The 18722-nt window shown below is 44.8% G+C and overlaps 1 protein-coding gene across 1 annotated transcript in view; it reads left to right on the top strand.

Annotated features, from left to right (window-relative positions):
• The window catches only part of TTC26 (tetratricopeptide repeat domain 26), a 131149-nt gene that overhangs the window by 24538 nt on the left and 87889 nt on the right, over nt 1-18722 (top strand). Inside the window, exons 2-4 of the mRNA XM_040407768.1 lie at nt 3293-3430; nt 4642-4734; nt 16791-16905. Coding sequence (XP_040263702.1) covers nt 3293-3430; nt 4642-4734; nt 16791-16905 — 346 coding nt within the window. The remainder of the gene's footprint in view (nt 1-3292; nt 3431-4641; nt 4735-16790; nt 16906-18722) is intronic.

The raw sequence follows: 18722 nt of genomic DNA, 5'->3' as shown, positions 1-18722 counted from the left end.
CCACAGATCCCCCTCCCTATAACAGTGTCATCCACAGATCCCCCTCCCTATAACAGTGTCATCCACAGATCCCCCTCCCTATAACAGTGTCATCCACAGATCCCCCTCCCTATAACAGTGTCATCCACAGATCCCCCTCCCTATAACAGTGTCATCCACAGATCCCCCTCCCTATAACAGTGTCATCCACAGATCCCCCTCCCTATAACATTGCCATCCACAGATCACCCTCCCTATAACATTGCCATCCACAGATCACCCTCCCTATAACATTGCCATCCACAGATCCCCCTCCCTATAACAGTGTCATCCACAGATCCCCCTCCCTGTAACAGTGTACATTTAACATTTCTAAACTGTAATCCATATCCTGCAGAAAATTTTACTTTAAATCAGGATTCAGCGGCCGCTCATCTCTACTAGTACCTTAACCTTACACCACTCGGCTAGCTTCGGTAACAGGGCCAGGCTACAGCCTACAGTCCCTGCCTGTTAGTTGTTACCGAGCGAGCGCTGATTTCTTAAGGTCAGAGGATACGGATTACAGTTTAGAAGAAATGTACACTCCTGTGAGCGGTCCAGACCAGTGGCGGAACCAGAGCCTTGTCTCGGAAGGGGCACTTCCAGGTTATTTTCTGTCCGCCGCCAAAAAGACTACACAGTGTAGAGGTATACTGTATATTGTGTGGCACAGTGTATGCTATATGTGTATAACATAAAAATATTTCACATGAAAACTTACAATTACTTGGCTTGGCCCTTGGGGATCTCGGACGCCACTTCAACTCTTTGGCTGGGGGGCTCGGTGGAGCTGATGTTGTGTTTTATCCTAATGAGAAATATTTCATAATAAGGATTTGGAGAAGGGGCACTGGGGTTGCAGAGCACGGAGAGTCCGGTGCTGCTACTAGGGGGTCATACCATGGGGGAGTAATAAAGCCCACCATAATGCCCCTTCCCCCCAATTAAAATAATTCTCCTTATAATGTGACAGTGCAAAAAATACCCCCTTGTAATGCCCCCAGTTGAGCTAATGTCCCCTTAGTGCCCCATAATGTGCCAGTATAAAATACCCCTATATAGTGCCCCCAGTAAATGGCCCCCATAGTGCTCCTCTCCCCCCTTCCTCCTAGTGCCCCCATAATGTACCAGTATAAAATGCCCCATATAAAGTGCCCCAGTAGATGCCCTCAGCGTCCCCCATAATTTGCAAGTATAAAATACCCCTTCTTAGTGCCCCCCGTAGATGACCCCATAGTACTCCTCTCCCCCCTTCCCCATAGTACCCAACATAATGTGTCCCAGTATAAAATGCTACTGTACAGAGCCCCCCATATAAAATACCCCTTCTTTGTGGCCTCAGTAGATGCCCCTATAGTGCCCACCAATAATGTGCCAGTAATAAGTGCCCCCAATAATGTGCCAGTAATAAGTCCCCCCAATAATGTGCCAGTAACAAGAGCCCCCCATCACGTGCCAGTAATAAGAGCCCCCCATCACGTGCCAGTAATAAGAGCCCCCCATCACGTGCCAGTAATAAGAGCCCCCATCACGTGCCAGTAATAAGAGCCCCCCATCACGTGCCAGTAATAAGAGCCCCCCATCACGTGCCAGTAATAAGAGCCCCCCATCACGTGCCAGTAATAAGAGCCCCCCATCACGTGCCAGTAATAAGAGCCCCCCATCACGTGCCAGTAATAAGAGCCCCCCATCACGTGCCAGTAATAAGAGCCCCCATCACGTGCCAGTAATAAGAGCCCCCCATCACGTGCCAGTAATAAGAGCCCCCCCATCACGTGCCAGTAATAAGAGCCCCCCCATCACGTGCCAGTAATAAGAGCCCCCCATCACGTGCCAGTAATAAGAGCCCCCCATCACGTGCCAGTAATAAGAGCCCCCCATCACGTGCCAGTAATAAGAGCCCCCCATCACGTGCCAGTAATAAGAGCCCCCCATCACGTGCCAGTAATAAGAGCCCCCCATCACGTGCCAGTAATAAGAGCCCCCCATCACGTGCCAGTAATAAGAGCCCCCCCATCACGTGCCAGTAATAAGAGCCCCCCATCACGTGCCAGTAATAAGAGCCCCCCATCACGTGCCAGTAATAAGAGCCCCCCCCATCACGTGCCAGTAATAAGAGCCCCCCCCATCACGTGCCAGTAATAAGCGCCCCCCCCCTCACGTGCCAGTAATAAGAGCCCCCCCCATCACGTGCCAGTAATAAGAGCCCCCCCCATCACGTGCCAGTAATAAGAGCCCCCCCCCATCACGTGCCAGTAATAAGAGCCCCCCATCACATGCCAGTAATAAGAGCCCCCCCCATCACGTGCCAGTAATAAGAGCCCCCCCCCCATCACGTGCCAGTAATAAGAGCCCCCCCCATCACGTGCCAGTAATAAGAGCCCCCCCCATCACGTGCCAGTAATAAGAGCCCCCCCATCACGTGCCAGTAATAAGAGCCCCCCCATCACGTGCCAGTAATAAGAGCCCCCCCCATCACGTGCCAGTAATAAGAGCCCCCCCCCCCATCACGTGCCAGTAATAAGAGCCCCCCCCATCACGTGCCCGTAATAAGAGATTCGTTCAGGGCTCTCACAAGCGGTCCAAAACGGATCAGTTTCACCTAATACATTCTGAATGGTAAAGGATCCGCTCAGTTTGCCTCCGTTCAGTCACCATTCCGCTCTGGAGGCGGACACCAAAACGCTGCCTGCAGGATTTTGCTGTCCGCCTGACGTAGTGGAGCCAAACGGATCCGTCCTGGCACACAATGTAAGTCAATGGGGATGGATCCGTTTTCTCTGAAGCAATCTGGCACAATAGAAAACAGATCCGTCCCCCATTGACTTTCAGTGGTGTTCATGACGGATCAGTCATGGCTATAGAAGACCTAATACAACCAGATCCGTTCATGACGGATGCATGCGGTTGTATTATTGTAATGGAAGCGTTTTTGCAGATCCATGACGGATCCGCAAAAAATGCTAGTGTGAAAGTAGCCTAACTGTGTTGGTGCACAAAGAGAGCATCATTACTGTGTGGGGGCCCCAAAAGCGACTGGGTGGGATTAGAGGCATGGTTCATTGTAAATAAAAACAACAACTTGCCACAGTGCACTTCACACCTGGTGTTGTCCCTCCTTACATTGTTTCTGCTTCGACCTGCACCCGACAGCAGATCCAGGTGTGTGGACCTGTAAAAAAAAGTAGAATGTATAATGGTATAATGGTTTTATTATATTAATGAATAATCCAATGCAAAAGTACCAAATAAAGTAATATTTTGTTTACAGATGTTATCAAGAGCCAAACCTGCTGTAGGCAGTGATCTACAGCAGACTGATAAGGACAAAAAGAAGGGAAAGAAAGTCCCCAAACTGGACGAGTTGCTAGCCCAACGGGACTTCACTGGCGCAATAACCCTGTTAGAGGTAGGGTCCTACTTATTGTACCTTTTTTTAACTGTATATCCTGGATGCCATATCACAAGCATGTTGTTTTTTCCTCGCTGTCTCATCAAGCCCAATAGTCTCTAATATGATGCACGTGACCTTTACAGATTTACTAGGACAAAATGTGTCAGCACCCATTCACTGTTAGCATCCAGTTGTTTGTACAGTCTTCTGCCTTTTATTTGACCTAAAAGGATTGCTATATTGACGTTTGCTGGAAAGTGCGTTGTCACAGCAGTTCAGAGCCTGGTGGATGCGGCCTGCAGATGTCTGAATGCTATACTCGCTAGATGAACAAATGGGTAAAATGCAGCAGCTAGATGGGATTCTTTGGGTGTCAGGAAAAACTGCACAGCTTTTCCTTATCATAGAGTAGTGTAAAAGCTGTCTTGTGTCATTTGGGGTGCTGCCACATGTTAAGGCTTTTTGATCAGATGTGGATCATATTAAGGCCAGATAGTACATCTCCACTTTATTCAATCCACTCCTGGTTTGGGCTCCAAAAACGCCAAAAAGTGTCAAAAAGCCTGGAAGAGTGGCAGCACTCTTAGGCCTCCTGCACACGACCGTTTTTTCCCCCCGTTTACTGGCCGTTTTTTACGTTCCGTATACGGAACCATTCATTTCAATGGTTCCGCAAAAAAAAAAAACGGAATGTACTCTGTATGCATTCCATTTCCGTATTTCCGTTTTTCCATTCCGTTTAAAGATAGAACATGTCCTATTATTGCCTGCAAATCATGTTCCGTGGCTCCATTCAAGTCAATGGGTCCGCAAGAAAAACAGAACACATACGGAAATGCATCCGTATGTCTTCTGTTTCCGTTCCGTTTTTTGCGGAACCATCTATTGAAAATGTTATGCCCAGCCCAATTTTATCTATGTAATTACTGTATATGCCATACAGAAAAACGGAACGGAAAAACGGAACAGAAACAGAAACACAACGGAAACAAAAAACGGAACAACGGATCCGTGAAAAACGGACTGCAAAACACTGAAAAAGCCATACGGTCGTGTGCAGGAGGCCTTAGTGTGACAAGCTAAAGTATCATGGGACAATATTCATTAATGTTCTCTATATTATATATCACTGCAGAATATGTTGCCGCCTTATAAATAAGATTAATGTATTGTTGCTCACTCTCTGAGGCTCTTTGTAACCTGTCTGTATGGATATTCCTTCATAGTTTAAACGCCATGTTGGAGAGAGTGAAGATGACACAGACTTGTGGATCGGGTACTGTTCGTTTCACCTGGGTGACTACAAAAAATCTCTGGAGGTAATGCATGTCTAGTAGACTGATGCCCAAATGAACTTAACCAAACTTTGCAAATATAGACATCTTAACGGGAATGTATCATTACAAAATAACCTATCATCAAAGTCCGCTTTTTATGTTTAATAGATTCTAAAAAGTGGTTTTCCCCTCACCCATGACGGCACCCCATGCGACCAGGGACCTCCCATCCGGGACAGGAAACCTGAGAAGATAAAAGGTTCACACCCCCACCAAGCACCAGTTCAGGTTTCCTGTCCTCCGGATAGGAGGTTCCTGGGAAGATTGAACATGGTTCTCACCTGCAGCTGGGGGGAGGCCAAGGTTCTGATCCGGTGTGGGGCCTTCCCCAGGCGGCTGAAATCTCTCTGAGAGCTGCTACCTAAAGCCTGCCTTCCCCTGCATTCCGGCGACGATCCCGAGGGAGCCGCTGTGGCCGTGTTCAGGCGGCTTCCCTCATGCTGTACGGCGTTTTGCCCAGTTCCGGTCGGGAGGCGTCTGCGCATGCGCGCACCTCCGGCGCACGGTGTAAGGGGATAGGGCTTATACCCGGAGGCTGGCAAAAGCGCCGGGATAGCCTAGGCGCGTCTGTTAAATATAAATGGGGCTGCGGGGGAATCCAGCCAGCTGATGTAGCACACAGTGCTGTGCTGAAGAGGCTCCATTCCTCCAGAGATGACAGAGCCAGCAGATGGACGCGCCGAACCCCTGGAACCCTCGAGGCCCGCTAGTCCGGTACCGGTCCTAAGGAGTGGGGTCAAAAGATCTGTTGGTGAGATTGTTCTTTTTATTAATGGGGTGATGTTTGACTTGTTTTAGGTTGCAAAGACCCCCAAAAAAGCGGCTTCAAAAACAAAGCATAAAGAGTGTGCGGGATGCAGAGTGGCCCTAGCATCTTCTTATTCTAAGCCGTTATGCACGCCGTCCATAAATTAGTGGCGGAGGAGTCTCAGAGCCTCTCCAAAAATATGAGGTCCTTAATACGATCCGAGGTCAGGGCCTCCTTAAAATCATTTAATAAGGGCCGCCCTAGGTCACCAGATAAGTCCCCGGATGTTAGGGATTCTGATGTAGACCTCTCGGACGTGGAAGAAAAGGAAGCTGGTCAGTTATTTTCTGACGACGCTACATCATCAGAAGATGAGGAGGCAGGGAGTTGCCTATTTCCACCTGAGGACACTCAAACCCTACTTAAAGCTGTCAGAGCGACAATGCAACTTGAGGTTGTGAAACAGCCTAAGTCAACAGCAGACCTAGCTTTTCAGGGATTAGGCCCCAGGAAGCACAGGGTCTTCACCATTCACAAAAACCTTCAAGCGTTAATTAAAAAGGAATGGAAAAATCCTGACAGGAAATTTTTTATTCCAAATTCAGTTAAAAGAAAATATCCCTTTGAAGAAAAAGTAGCAGCTATTTGGGACAAGGCCCCTACAGTAGACGCCCCGGTAGCAAAGATCGCCAAGAAATATGCATTGCCATTTGATGATTTGGGTAGCCTGTCAGACCCATTAGACAAAAAAGCAGATATTTATTTAAAAAGGGAGTGGGAATCGACCTCTGCTTGCCTGAGACCAGCAGTCGCAGCCTCTTGGGTTTCAAGATCACTGCATATCTGGTTAGAACAGTTAGAACAGCATCTCAGGGAAAAAAAGCCAAGAGAGGATCTTTTAGCTTCCCTTCCTACTTTTAAAGCCGCTGACTTCTTAGCAGATGCTTCCACGGATATGATTAGATTTTCGGCCAGATCATCCGCCATGTCTAATGCGGCAAGGAGAGCTATCTGGCTGAAGTCCTGGAAAGCGGATCAGGGCTGGAAGGCCAGACTCTGCTCTATCCCTTGTGAAGGTGATAGACTTTTTGGGTCTTCTCTTGACGACATACTTGAAAGAGCCTCAGATAAAAAGAAGTGCTTTCCGGTTCCCCAACGCCCCTCTTTTTTTCGTAAATACCAGAGTACAAAACAGAGGGGTAGACAGTACGATAGAAGGGAAAGGGATAGGTTTCCTAAGAAATCCGGTTGTTTCCTTTTTAAGCCCCAGGACCCAAGATCTAAGGATAAGCAATGACGCCGAGTCCCAGGTGGGGGGAAGATTATCTCTTTTTCTCCCAGTCTGGAAAACGGTATCCAAAAACGGTTGGATCTTGGGGGGGATTGGAGAAGGTTTCCGCCTGGAATTTCTGACCCTTCCCCGGGATTCATTCGTTCAAACAGACTGCCCCAAAGACCAGATCAAAAGACAGGCCCTAGAGTCAGAGATCTTACTTCTTCTGCGCAAGGGGGTGGTAGTCCCGGTTCCACAGGCAGAGAGGGCCAAGGGATTTTACTCTCCTCTTTTTTTAGTGAGGAAACCCAATGGCTCTTTCCGAGTAATCCTAAACCTAAAGAAACTAAACAAGTTTCTCAAATACAAGAAGTTTTGTATGGAGACCATAAGATCAGCCATAGAACTTCTATCAAGAGATTGCTGAATGGCGACTCTGGACTTAGAGGACGCATATTACCATGTGCCAATTCATGCGTCCTCCCAAATTTTTTTAAGAACGGCGGTCTGGGTTCAGGGAGAGTGTCTACACCTGCAGTACAAAGCCCTGCCATTTCGCAAGCCCCCAGAATCTTTACGAAAGTGATTGCGGAGGTGGCTTCCTTTCTAAGATTGTCAGGGGTTCCGTTACTGCCATATCTAGACGATTTCCTGTTTATCTCCCAAACAAAAGAAAAATTAAACCAAAACATCAGTGTTTCCTGCTCCCTGTTAAAGAACCTGGGCTGGAAAATAAATTGGGAAAAGTCTTGCCTGTCGCCATCTCAGACCTGTGTGTTTTTAGGCATCCTCTTAGATTCCCGGGTAGAAAAAACGTTCCTTCCTTCTACCAAGATAATTTCCATCAGGGAACACGTTTGGGATCTTTTCAGGTCTTACCTCTGCTCTTTCAGAAAGGCGATGGCAGTACTGGGCCACCTGACAGCAACAATTCCGGCGGTCCCATATGCGCAGGCCCATACGAGATAGCTACAGTCCTGCATCCTTCATCAATGGGACGGTTGCCAACAGTCGTTAGATCGGACCTTCCATTTATCCTCGGAAGCAAGGATGTCTCTCCTTTGGTGGACAGTGCCAGAGAATCTTTCGGCAGGAGTACCCTGGTCCTTTCAGGATCCGATACTAATAACTACGGATGCCAGCCCATGGGGTGGGGGGCTCACTCCAAGAAAAAAGGCTGGCAGGGGAGGTGGGATTTGAACACCAGGAAATCCACCTCAAACTTCAAAGAGCTAAAGGCAGTGGAAATGGCGTTAAAGTCAGTAGTTCCGGGCATATCCCACAAGAAAATAATCCTATACTCGGACAACTCAACAACAGTCGCATATGTCAACCATCAAGGGGGAACGAGGGTACCCTCTCTGGCAAAACTTTGTCAGCAGAGTTTCCAGCTGGCAGAACAGAAACATCTGTCCCTGTCGGCAGTCCACATAAAAGGAAAGGAGAACATAGTGGCCGATTTTCTGAGCCGCGTCCAACTAAAACAAGGAGATTAGTGTCTAAACCTAGAGGTATTCTCCCAGTTAGCTCAAAAATTTGGCCTCCCACGATAGACCTATTTGCCTCCAGGAAGAACAAAAAAGTAGAGAGATTCTTCTCCCTGAACTGTTCGGACAATCCAACAGCCCTAGATGGTTATGCCTTCCCTCCTTTTTCTCTAATTCCGCAAGTCCTAAAGAAAGTCCAGAAGGAAAAAGCTATAATTACCCTGATTGCCCCAGTATGGCCGAAAAGATCCTGGTACTCCAACCTGCTAAACTTAGCGATAGCCCCCCATGGATTCTGCCTCCTCGGGAGGATCTATTGTATCAAGGCCCGATTCTGCATCCCAATCCAAAAATCTTGCACCTGGCAGTGTGGAGACTGAAAGGGTGATATGGTTAGGTCGAGGTCTTTCCCAGTCGGTAGTTACCACCATTTTGGGTAGTAGGAAATCCACTACGGCCAGGACATACAATAAGATCTGGGAAGTCTTCTCCTCTTTCCTAGGTATCAGTCCTGACCCTTTCTCTCCTCCAGATGTTTCAAGAGTCCTAGACTTTTTACAAGCTGGTCTGGACAAAGGGCTTAAGGCTTCCACCCTGAGAGTCCAGGTGGCAGCTTTGAGTTACCTTTTTGATTTGCAGCTGGCCCTTCATCCTTGGGTAAAAAGGTTTCTATCAGCGGCCTCCAGGATCCGCCCTTCGATAAGACCTTTGTCCCCTCCTTGGGACTTAAACACGGTCTTGACGGCCCTGTCACAGAAACCTTTTTAACCTCTGTCAGAGATCCCCATAGACATGCTCTCCTTTAAAATGTTTTTTTTACTGGCCATTACATCGGCTAGAAGGATTTCAGAGATGCAAGCCTTCTCGGCTTTTCCACCATATACCCAGATCTCAAATGACAAGGTTATCATCAGGCCACTCCCGTCCTTTCAGCCAAAAGTGGTTACGGACTTTCACAGAAGTCAGGATGTTATCCTTCCATCTTTTTGCACAAATCCTTCCAATAATTTAGAAAGGGAGTATCATTGCCTTGACGTTAAAAGATGTTTGCTAACTTATCTGGAGTCTACTTCGGCCTGGAGGTTAGAAGAAACCCCCTTATTCAGTTTTGGGGTAAGAATAAGGGGCGAAAAGTGTCCACGGCAGTCATTGCTAGATGGTCAAAAGGGCCATTATCAAGGCCTACCTAGCACAGGGTCTCTCTCCCCCTTCACGGTTTGGAGCTCACTCCACCCGATCGGTGGCTACGTCCTGGGCTGAGAAGGCGGATGCCTCTCTGGCTCAAATTTGTAGAGCAGCAACGTGGAGTTCCCCACATACTTTCTTAAAGCATTACAGACTCCAACTTCATGCGGATACCGCCTTTGGTAGGAAGGTGCTTCAGGCGGTGGTCCCCCCCTAATTTCCTCATTAATAGTCTATCTCGCATGGGGTGCCATCATGGGTGAGGGGAAAACAACATTGCTTACCGGTAATTGGTTTTCTCGATACCCATGACGGCACCCCCAAAATTTTTCCCTACCGAAAAAAAATAAATAAATAAAAATATAATATATATATATATATTTACCTTAATAGGTTTAATACGGTGTAGCCTTCTACTCCTCGGTAAAGTTCTTAGGGAATTCCCTGATGAACAGTCTAAATCAGAAGAGATATAATTTACCGTATTGGATCTCTCTCTCTCTTTTCTTAAGTGTGTTCACTTCCGGAGTACTGTTTATTACTATCACTGGTGCTTGGTGGGGGTGTGAACCTTTTATCTTCTCAGGTTTCCTGTCCCGGATGGGAGGTCCCTGGTCACATGGGGTGCCGTCATGGGTATCGAGAAAACCAATTACCGGTAAGCAATGTTGTTTTCCGAGACTTTAATACTAATGACCTATCCTCAGGATAGGTCATCAGTATCTGATCAGTGGGGGTCCGACTGAATGTGTGGGTCCTCGTAGTAGTTCTGCGGCCTTCTTTCCTCAGCTTTTCCTAGGCAAGTGACGACTCGTTCATCTGTCACTTGGCCTAGGAGCAGCTCAGTCCCATACAATGTACAGCACTGTGATTGGTGAGTACCAAGAAGGCCACAGCTCTCACAGGGGTGCTGGTGCTTCTCAAATAGCTGATCGTTGGGGGTCCTGTGTGACTGACCCCACCGATGAGATACTGATTACCTATCCTGAGGATAGTACTACAAGAAAATTTAGACTAGCACATTCATAGTCGCAAGTGCACATCCATAAAGCTAGCATGCAGGAAGCAAACAAAAACAGGTATGGCAGCACAACATTTTACCTACAAACAATAAAGCTGGGAAATAGGGATTATACTAAATTAAAGTGGTCTAAATTTTCTTGTAGTATATATTGAGGGTAGCTTCTTTTCAATTGAGCACTCCCCCGCCCATCTGCCCAGGGCTTCTGAGCAGAGTATACAGTAAATGTAGCTGGTTCCTACACTGTTAGTGTTAGGCCTCTTTCACATGGGCGTCGCATGTGAGGGCCGGATAGGATGCGGGTGCATCGCGGGAAAATGCATGATTTTTCTGCGCGTGTGCAGGGAAAATGCATGTTTGGTACCCAGACCCGAACACAGAAGTTCAGGTTTGGGTTAGGTGTTGTGTAACATGGTTATAAGGGAAAATAATAGCATTCTTAATACAGAATGCTTAGTAAAATAGGGATGGAGCGGTTGAAAAAAAATAAAAATAATTTACCTCACCTCATCCACTTCTTCTTCTTTGATGACCTGGAGGAAAAGGACCTTTAGTGACGTCACTGCGCTCATCACATGGTCCATCACATGATTGCGATTTTCACGCAGCCCCTTTCACTTCTATGGGGCCTGCGTTCCGTAAAAAATGCACAATATAGAGCATGGTGCGATTTTCACGCAACGCAGAAGTGATGCGTGAAAATCACCGCTCATGTGCACAGCCCCATAGAAATGAATGGGTCTGGATTTAGAGCGGGTGCAATGCATTCACCTCACGCATTGCACCCGCGCGGAAAACTCGCCCGTGTGAAAAAGGCCTTAGAGACCAATCTGCAGAAGCCACCTTGACGCCTGGTAGATGGGCCCGACACACGTTCAATCAAAAAATGTGCACAAAGAGCTTTTTTCATTTATAGTAGGTAAAATACCACTTTAATTTAGTATACGTAATCCCTATTTCCCAGTTTTTTTGTTTGTATGAGAAAATTTGTGCTGCCATACCTGTTTTTGTTTGCTTCCTGCATGCTAGCTTTATGGATGTGTACCTGTGACTATGAATGTGCTAGTTTAAATTTTCTTGTAGTATATATTGAGGGTAGCTGCCTCTTTTAGATTGAGCACTCCCCGCCCATCTGCCTGGGGCTTCTCAGCAAAGTATAAGGCCTCATTCACACATACGTGGAATGCACGATAGCAACCAATGACGCCGTGCGCTCGTGCACTCAGCAGGACGGGTTTTCACGGACCGTGGTCCACGTATGTGTGAATGAGGCCTAAATATAGCTGGTTCCTACACCACCCTGAACATTGTAGACTTAGGTCAAGCCCAGGAGAGGCAGTTCTGTTAGTGTTAGGGACCTATCTGCAGAAGCCACCTTGACGCCTGGTAGAAAGGCCCGACACACGTTTGATCAAAAATGTGCGCAAAGAGCTTCTATTTTTCCATTTATAGTAGGTAAAATACCACTTTAATTTAGTATAATCCCTATTTTTCAGTTCTATCCTGAGGATAGGTCATCATTTATAAAGTCTTGGAAAAAGCTTTTAATTATAATTTTTTATTACTTTTTATTTTCCATGTCGCCATCAGTATAAACTCTTTTGCTGCATGGACAGTTTTCACACATTTGTAAGGCACAATTAAAACCTGAATTATCAAAATTAAAAAAATATATATATATTATACCCCCATACCAATACATTTTTGGAAAGTAGGCATCTTCCACAATAAGACACTGCCACTTTACATAATAAGCATGAAAGTGTAATGGCTTGTAAAAAATAAATAAAAATAATGCATAAAGTGACCCAAGCAGAGCATGGAACGCATTACCCCTCCTAAAAAATAGTTCAAGATGTGCAGTGTTTATACATGACCTTTTTATATCTGCATGCACCGTTTTTTTTTTTCCAGAAGATCACTAGAAGAGACCAAAAATATCCAGGATCTAAAGTCAATACATTTTTGAAAGTTTTTTTGTTGCAGTTTTCAAAGCCAAAACCAGGTGTAAGTATAAAGGACAGATACTATCTCACCTCTTTTTTTAATCATCTCCTGGTTTTGACTCCAAAAACTGCATCACAAAATCTGAACTTGGATGTCCAGCGTTACTTGAAAAAAAGATCCCCTCTAAGGCTAGTTCATTCATACCTCTGGTGTGAAACTTCGGCATGGCCGTTCTGGAGACTAGCGGAGAATCGGCCAGACACAATCCACAGAATGCAGCAGTTTGTGTCCGTCCGGTTCTCTGCCGGAAAGCGTACGGATCTCCGCCAGACCCCATTATACTTAATGGGGCTGGCGTACATGCTTCTGGCAGTGCCTGATCCAGTGAATTTCAGCAGGCTGTTCTCTGCAGGAACAGCCTGCTGGAATTCACGCCGGAGGAGTGAACGTAGCCTAAATGGGAGAGTTAGAGAATATGTCCTCCCATATTGGTGGGAGGCGTGATAACCCCCCAAAAAAGTTCACCATATGCGGCCAAGGCTGGGCAGAGATAACAATAATGGGCTGTGTAAAAAAAAAAAAAAAAAAGAGTTGGCAATGAAAATATGAAAAATGTCATCATGTAGTTTTAATAGTCTCTGTGTTCTTGTCACACTGCTCGGCCTGGTGGCATCAAAAGCGAGGATCACGTCACTTCTGTCTGATTGTAGAGCAGTATTCCTTTAGTGCTACAAAATGGTGAATAATAAATTGGTGCAATTGTGGCTCTAGACACTGTAGGTAGAGGAGTAAAAAGTATCTAAAACTTAGTATGAATGTATATCCATTATCCATAATTAATATAACACTTATATCAGTTACTAAGTTTCTACACACTCCCGAGTATCCCAATTTGAAGGACTGTATTGTAACCAGCATCCGAGTGAAAAGTACATTTGTGGGGAGTATTCTGGTCTGCTGTTTCTCAGTCAGCTCCGATCAGCGCTACCAAGAACATTTTATTTAATTCCTCGAGTCCCATCACCATACATGTACGGCGGAAGGGAGGGGTTTAAAGATGGTTCCCACTCCTGAGCGCAACGGGCACCATAGCCGCCGGGTGCCTTCTGTTTTAAACAGCAAACACCTGGGGCTAATGTCTGTAACTAGCAATAATTCCAAATGCAGCCATTTAACCCCTCAGATGTCGTTGTGAAATGTGACCACAGCATTTAAGAACACTAAAACCGGAGGCGCGCGCTTACCATCCAGGGCTGCCTTTACCTGGCTGAGATCGGGGAAGGCGGTCCATACTACTAATAGGCTTGAGCCTGTACAAGGCTTCTAAGCCGATTGCTAATATACTCCAATGCTGGCCAGCAGGTGCTTTGGAATATACAAAATCCTGTATTTTTTTATGAATAGATAGTAATAACAAAACCCATAAAACTGCGGCATAGTTGTGTTTTTTCCAATCCCACCCCATTTGGAATATTTTTCCAGCTTCCCACTACAAAGTATGCAAAAGTAAAAGGTACCATTAGAAAATACAACTTGTCTTGAAAAAAAAACAAGCCCTCATATGGCTATGTGAATGGAAAAATGGTTATGGGCCCGGGAAGGCAGGGAGTAAAAAACAAAAATGGAAAAGAAAAAATCCTCTAGAACTCAAGGGGTTGAAGAGGATCTGACGCCACAAAATGCAATGCAATCTGAAAGCACCATGTTATAAAGAAGGAGGAGCTGAACATATTGATATATAATTTTATGGGAAAAGATTCAGTTAAACCTGTAATTTATACATTTATATCTTTTCTTTTTTCACTTCCTGTAAACAGCTATCGGTACAGGAGGGACAGGTTATCAGTGATTGATAGCAGTGCGTGTATAAGTGTGCATAACACCTCCCTCCTGTACCAATAGCTGTTAGAAAAAGCCAGATAGAAATGTAAAACACCGTTTTTTCAGAATCTTTTCCCACAAAAATAGATATCAATCTGCTCTGCTCCATGACATGAAGACAGGTCCTCTTTAAACTGGACTGACTATTACATTTTACTTACACCTCTGCTGCTGATGTATGTATCTCACATAGAATTGCCAAGATCAGGGGTAGGTAACCTTGGTGAAACAGAGCCTTAATGTTATTAAAGATCTACTATGATAAAAAAAAAAGTCCTGTTTTCACATGGAAGGAAAGCTGCCATGTTTTTTAACAGACTGCTTTAAATAAGGTTCTCACTATTTTAAAATTATGGGGGAAAAATGGGAAAATATATCATTCCCTCTACACTTTTTTTTGTGTTAAAAAGTCACAAAACCTCAGTTTTGTGATTATTATTTTGTTTCATTCAAATGCCTTCAGACTTTTTCTGACACAACTGGCTTTTTTACACTGCCATCACCAGTTTCTGAAAAAGGAGACATGGCAATGGTAGGACCATTGGCCTCAGCCCATTCATCATCATAAGAAACTCTATTAAATTTGGACTAAAACTTACAGCAGCTCTGACTTCATTCTGCCTGTGCCTCCTCCGGCAGTGCAGACCCCATCAAGACCAGCATTGCACACCAGTCTTGATAAATGAGGGCCAGTGTTTTTCACATGATGTTTTTTGCTTATTTGCAGACAAAAAGGAGCAAAGACATGGCATGTCTGCAGCATATTAACACCCTATTACAGAAGAAGGTTTCTATTGGCAGAGAAGGGAAGAATGTCTGTCAGTGTAATAACTACAACAAAAGCAAAGGCCTCCCTTGAATCCTCTTTACTGAACTAAAGTGATACCTAATGACTGATTTTGGCTATTTAGGGCTGATTGTCTCCCTTTTTACACTGACCATGGCACAGTTCTGCGAAGAATCTGATGTGTTTTACTTTTTTCATTGATTGTCAGGATAGGCCATCAGTATCCGATCAGCAGGGATCTGACTCTCTGCACTCCTGCTCATCAGCGGTTTACTTTGGTCCATCTACTTGTGCACTTTGTACCTAGTATTGGTGATGAAGGGTATTACAGCTTTGTCCTGCTCTCTTGAATGGGATGAATCTGCAGAGTACTGTACTGCTCTACTAAGTAGATGACATGCAGGTAGATGCACCAATATAGGCAATGAAGAGGCCACATTGTTCAAATGAGCACCTCAGCCCGTTTAACCCCTTCCCAACCATCGGGTCTTTCAAGTTGGAGCCTGCTAGCGAATGCATAGGGCCCATAGCTGCCAGGTTTTTGCTGTTTTAAACAACAGACATCCTGGGCTAATGTCTACGATTGGTGATAATGCCAATTGCAGACATTTACCCCTCAGATACCATGGTCAGTTGTGACCAAGACATCTGAGGCAGGTTACCCCAGGAGTGCTGCGTTCCTGGGACCTGAACGCCTCCCCCATGCGGCGGTTGAGGGAGCCATTCATTTTCTGCGATAGCCTGGGTCTCTCAGAAGAAACCCATACTGCAATCTTGCTATTACTATTGCAATCTAATAATTACTTCTTATGGTCAACTAAGGTAACATAAAAAGTAAAAAAAAAAAAAAAAAAAGTTTTGAAAAATATATAAAAATAAAATTTAAATCACCCCCTTTCTCTATAATTAAAATAAAAAACAATAAAAATAATATAATGCCCAAACTAATAAAATATAAACATATTTATCCGGTACATTAAACGCCATAACAAAAAAAAAAACAACTCCCCAAAAAATGTATTAAATTACTGTTGTAATTGTACAGACCTGGAGAATAAAACTGTGTTGGAATTGTGTTTCTTTTCCAATTCCACCCCATTTTTTTTCCAGCTCCCCGCTTCATCGTATGCAATATTTAATGGTGCCAAAAATGTTACAAAAAACAAGCCCTCATACAGATATTTGAACAGAAAAAATAAAAAAGTTTTGGGTCCAGGAAGGCAGAGAGTAAAATGTTAAGTCTTCCGGCGGCTGAAAGGGTTAAACAGCTAATCACAGTGGCACAGAGACAGACCCCTACTGATTTTGCATTTGTGCTTTTGTCTGTGGATAGGTCATTAAGTTCTTCTATTTATTTTTCTTATTTTCATCCCATTTGGGGACTTATTGGTTCTGAATAAAAAAAAAAGCAGTTTTATTGATTTAGATGTATTTTGGGCTAATATAAAGTTTTTATTAAAAATGTAGTTTTCTTCATTTTCTGCAGCTTCTAAATTTCAGATTACATAGTAGCCACGGAATGCTTTTCACAGCGATATCTGTCAGACTGGACATCTGATAGCTCATTTACATCCCCTCTCTCTCCACTTTTGAACAATTTGCTAAGCTAGATTACTACCAAATAGTACAAAGATTAGGCATACTCACTTTACAGTACAATGGCTATGTGGAGGAAGAATACTTACAAGGTGATATTTTGTCATTAATAGGTGTTCAAGCAGGCAAGTCAACAAGAAGGATGCAACCCTGATGTTTGGGTGAATTTGGCTTGTACATACTTTTTTTTGGGAATGTATAAAGAAGCAGATGAGGCTGCCAATAGAGGTAAGGCCATCCAAAGACTTCAGAAACATGGAAATAATATAATTGGCACTATGGGGTAGGGTTGTTTCGATACCAAAATTTTGATTCGGTTTCGATACCATAAAAAAGTATTGCGATGCTCGATACCATGCGAAAAAAATAAAACGCCAAAAAAAGCCGCATGCATTCCGCATTTTATGGAACGTCCAGCCCATAATAGGACAGTCCGATCCTATTTTTTGGCAGGACAAGGTGAAAAAAAAATGGCGAATCGCGCATTTTTTTAGTTTTTTTTTTTTTCATTATGGCGTTTACCGCATAGGACATTTTTTAAAATATTTTAATAGTTTGGACTTTTCAGACATGCCGATATGTAATATGTTTATTTATGTATTGCTTATACAGTCAGGTCCATAAATATTGGGTCATCGACACAATTCTAAAATTTTTGGCTCTATACACCACCACAATGGATTTGAAATGAAACGAACAAGATGTGCTTTAACTGCAGACTGTCAGCTTTAATTTGCGGGTATTTACATCCAAATCAGGTGAAGGGTGTAGGAATTACAACAGTTTGCATATGCGCCTCCCACTTGTTAAGGAACCAAAAGTAATGGGACAGAATAATAATCATAAATCAAACTTTCACTTTTTAATACTTGGTTGCAAATCCTTTGCAGTCAATTACAGCCTGAAGTCTGGAACGCATAGACATCACCAGACGCTGGGTTTCATCCCTGGTGATGCTCTGCCAGGCCTCTACTGCAGCTGTCTTCAGTTCCTGCTTGTTCTTGAGGCATTTTTCTTCAGTTTTGTCTTCAGCAAGTGAAATGCATGCTCAATCGGATTCAGGTCAGGTGATTGACTTGGCCATTGCGTAACATTCCACTTCTTTCCCTTAAAAAACTCTTTGGTTGCAATTGCAGTATGCTTTGGGTTCTGAAGCATTTGGCTGAATATAAGCAGATAATATTGCCTGAAATACTTCAGAATTCATCCTGCTGCTTTTGTCAGCAGTCACATCATCAATAAATACAAGAGAACCAGTTCCATTGGCAGCCATACATGCCCACGCCATGACACTACCACCACCATGCTTCACTGATGAGGTGGTATGCTTAGGATCATGAGCAGTTCCTTTCCTTCTAATCACAGCTCCCCGCCAGCACCCGCCTCCGGGATTTGTATTAAAGAGGACCTTTCATCTGGCAAAAAATTGTATAGCGGCGCCCAGGGATCTCACTGCACTTACTATTATCCCTGGGCGCCGATCCATTCTTCGGCTATGTCCTCCGTTTTTTTCGGGGACTTGGTTATACTGGGCGGAGACTTCGGGGACTTGGTTATACTGGGCGGAGACTGCCCTTGTTCTTCTGGGCGTTTCCTTCTCCTAGGCTGTGAGCTCTGTGCTGCGATTGGCCAGCGCTACAGCCTGGGAGAAGGAGATGCCCAGGTCTCTGCCCAGTACAACCAAGTCCCAGAAAAAAACGGAAGACATAGCGGGAGGACAGAGTGGCGCCCAGGGATAATAGTAAGTGCAGTGAGATCCCTGGGCGCCGCTGTACATATCATGATACTTAGTTCAGAATGTTTTGCCAGATGAAAGGTCCTCATTTACTTTTATTGGTGGCGCAGTGCTCCTGCCCCTCTCACCTCATTGGTGGCAGCGGCACAGGGGGGAGGGAGAGACTGCTTCCTTCTCCCCTGTGCTGCTGAGGAGAACACGGAGCACGCTGAGAGCAGTGCGCTCATTATTCTCTGATACTAGACTGCGCAATAGCGAAGCGTAGTATCGAATAAAGGCAAATCCTGGTATCGAGGTCGATACCAGGCAA

The sequence above is a fragment of the Bufo bufo genome, chromosome 9 (genome assembly GCF_905171765.1).
Source record: "Bufo bufo chromosome 9, aBufBuf1.1, whole genome shotgun sequence".
In the NCBI taxonomy this organism is placed as follows: Eukaryota; Metazoa; Chordata; class Amphibia; order Anura; family Bufonidae; genus Bufo; species Bufo bufo.
The sequence above is the reverse complement of the archived record's forward strand: the minus strand, read 5'-3'. Positions and strand labels throughout refer to the sequence as shown.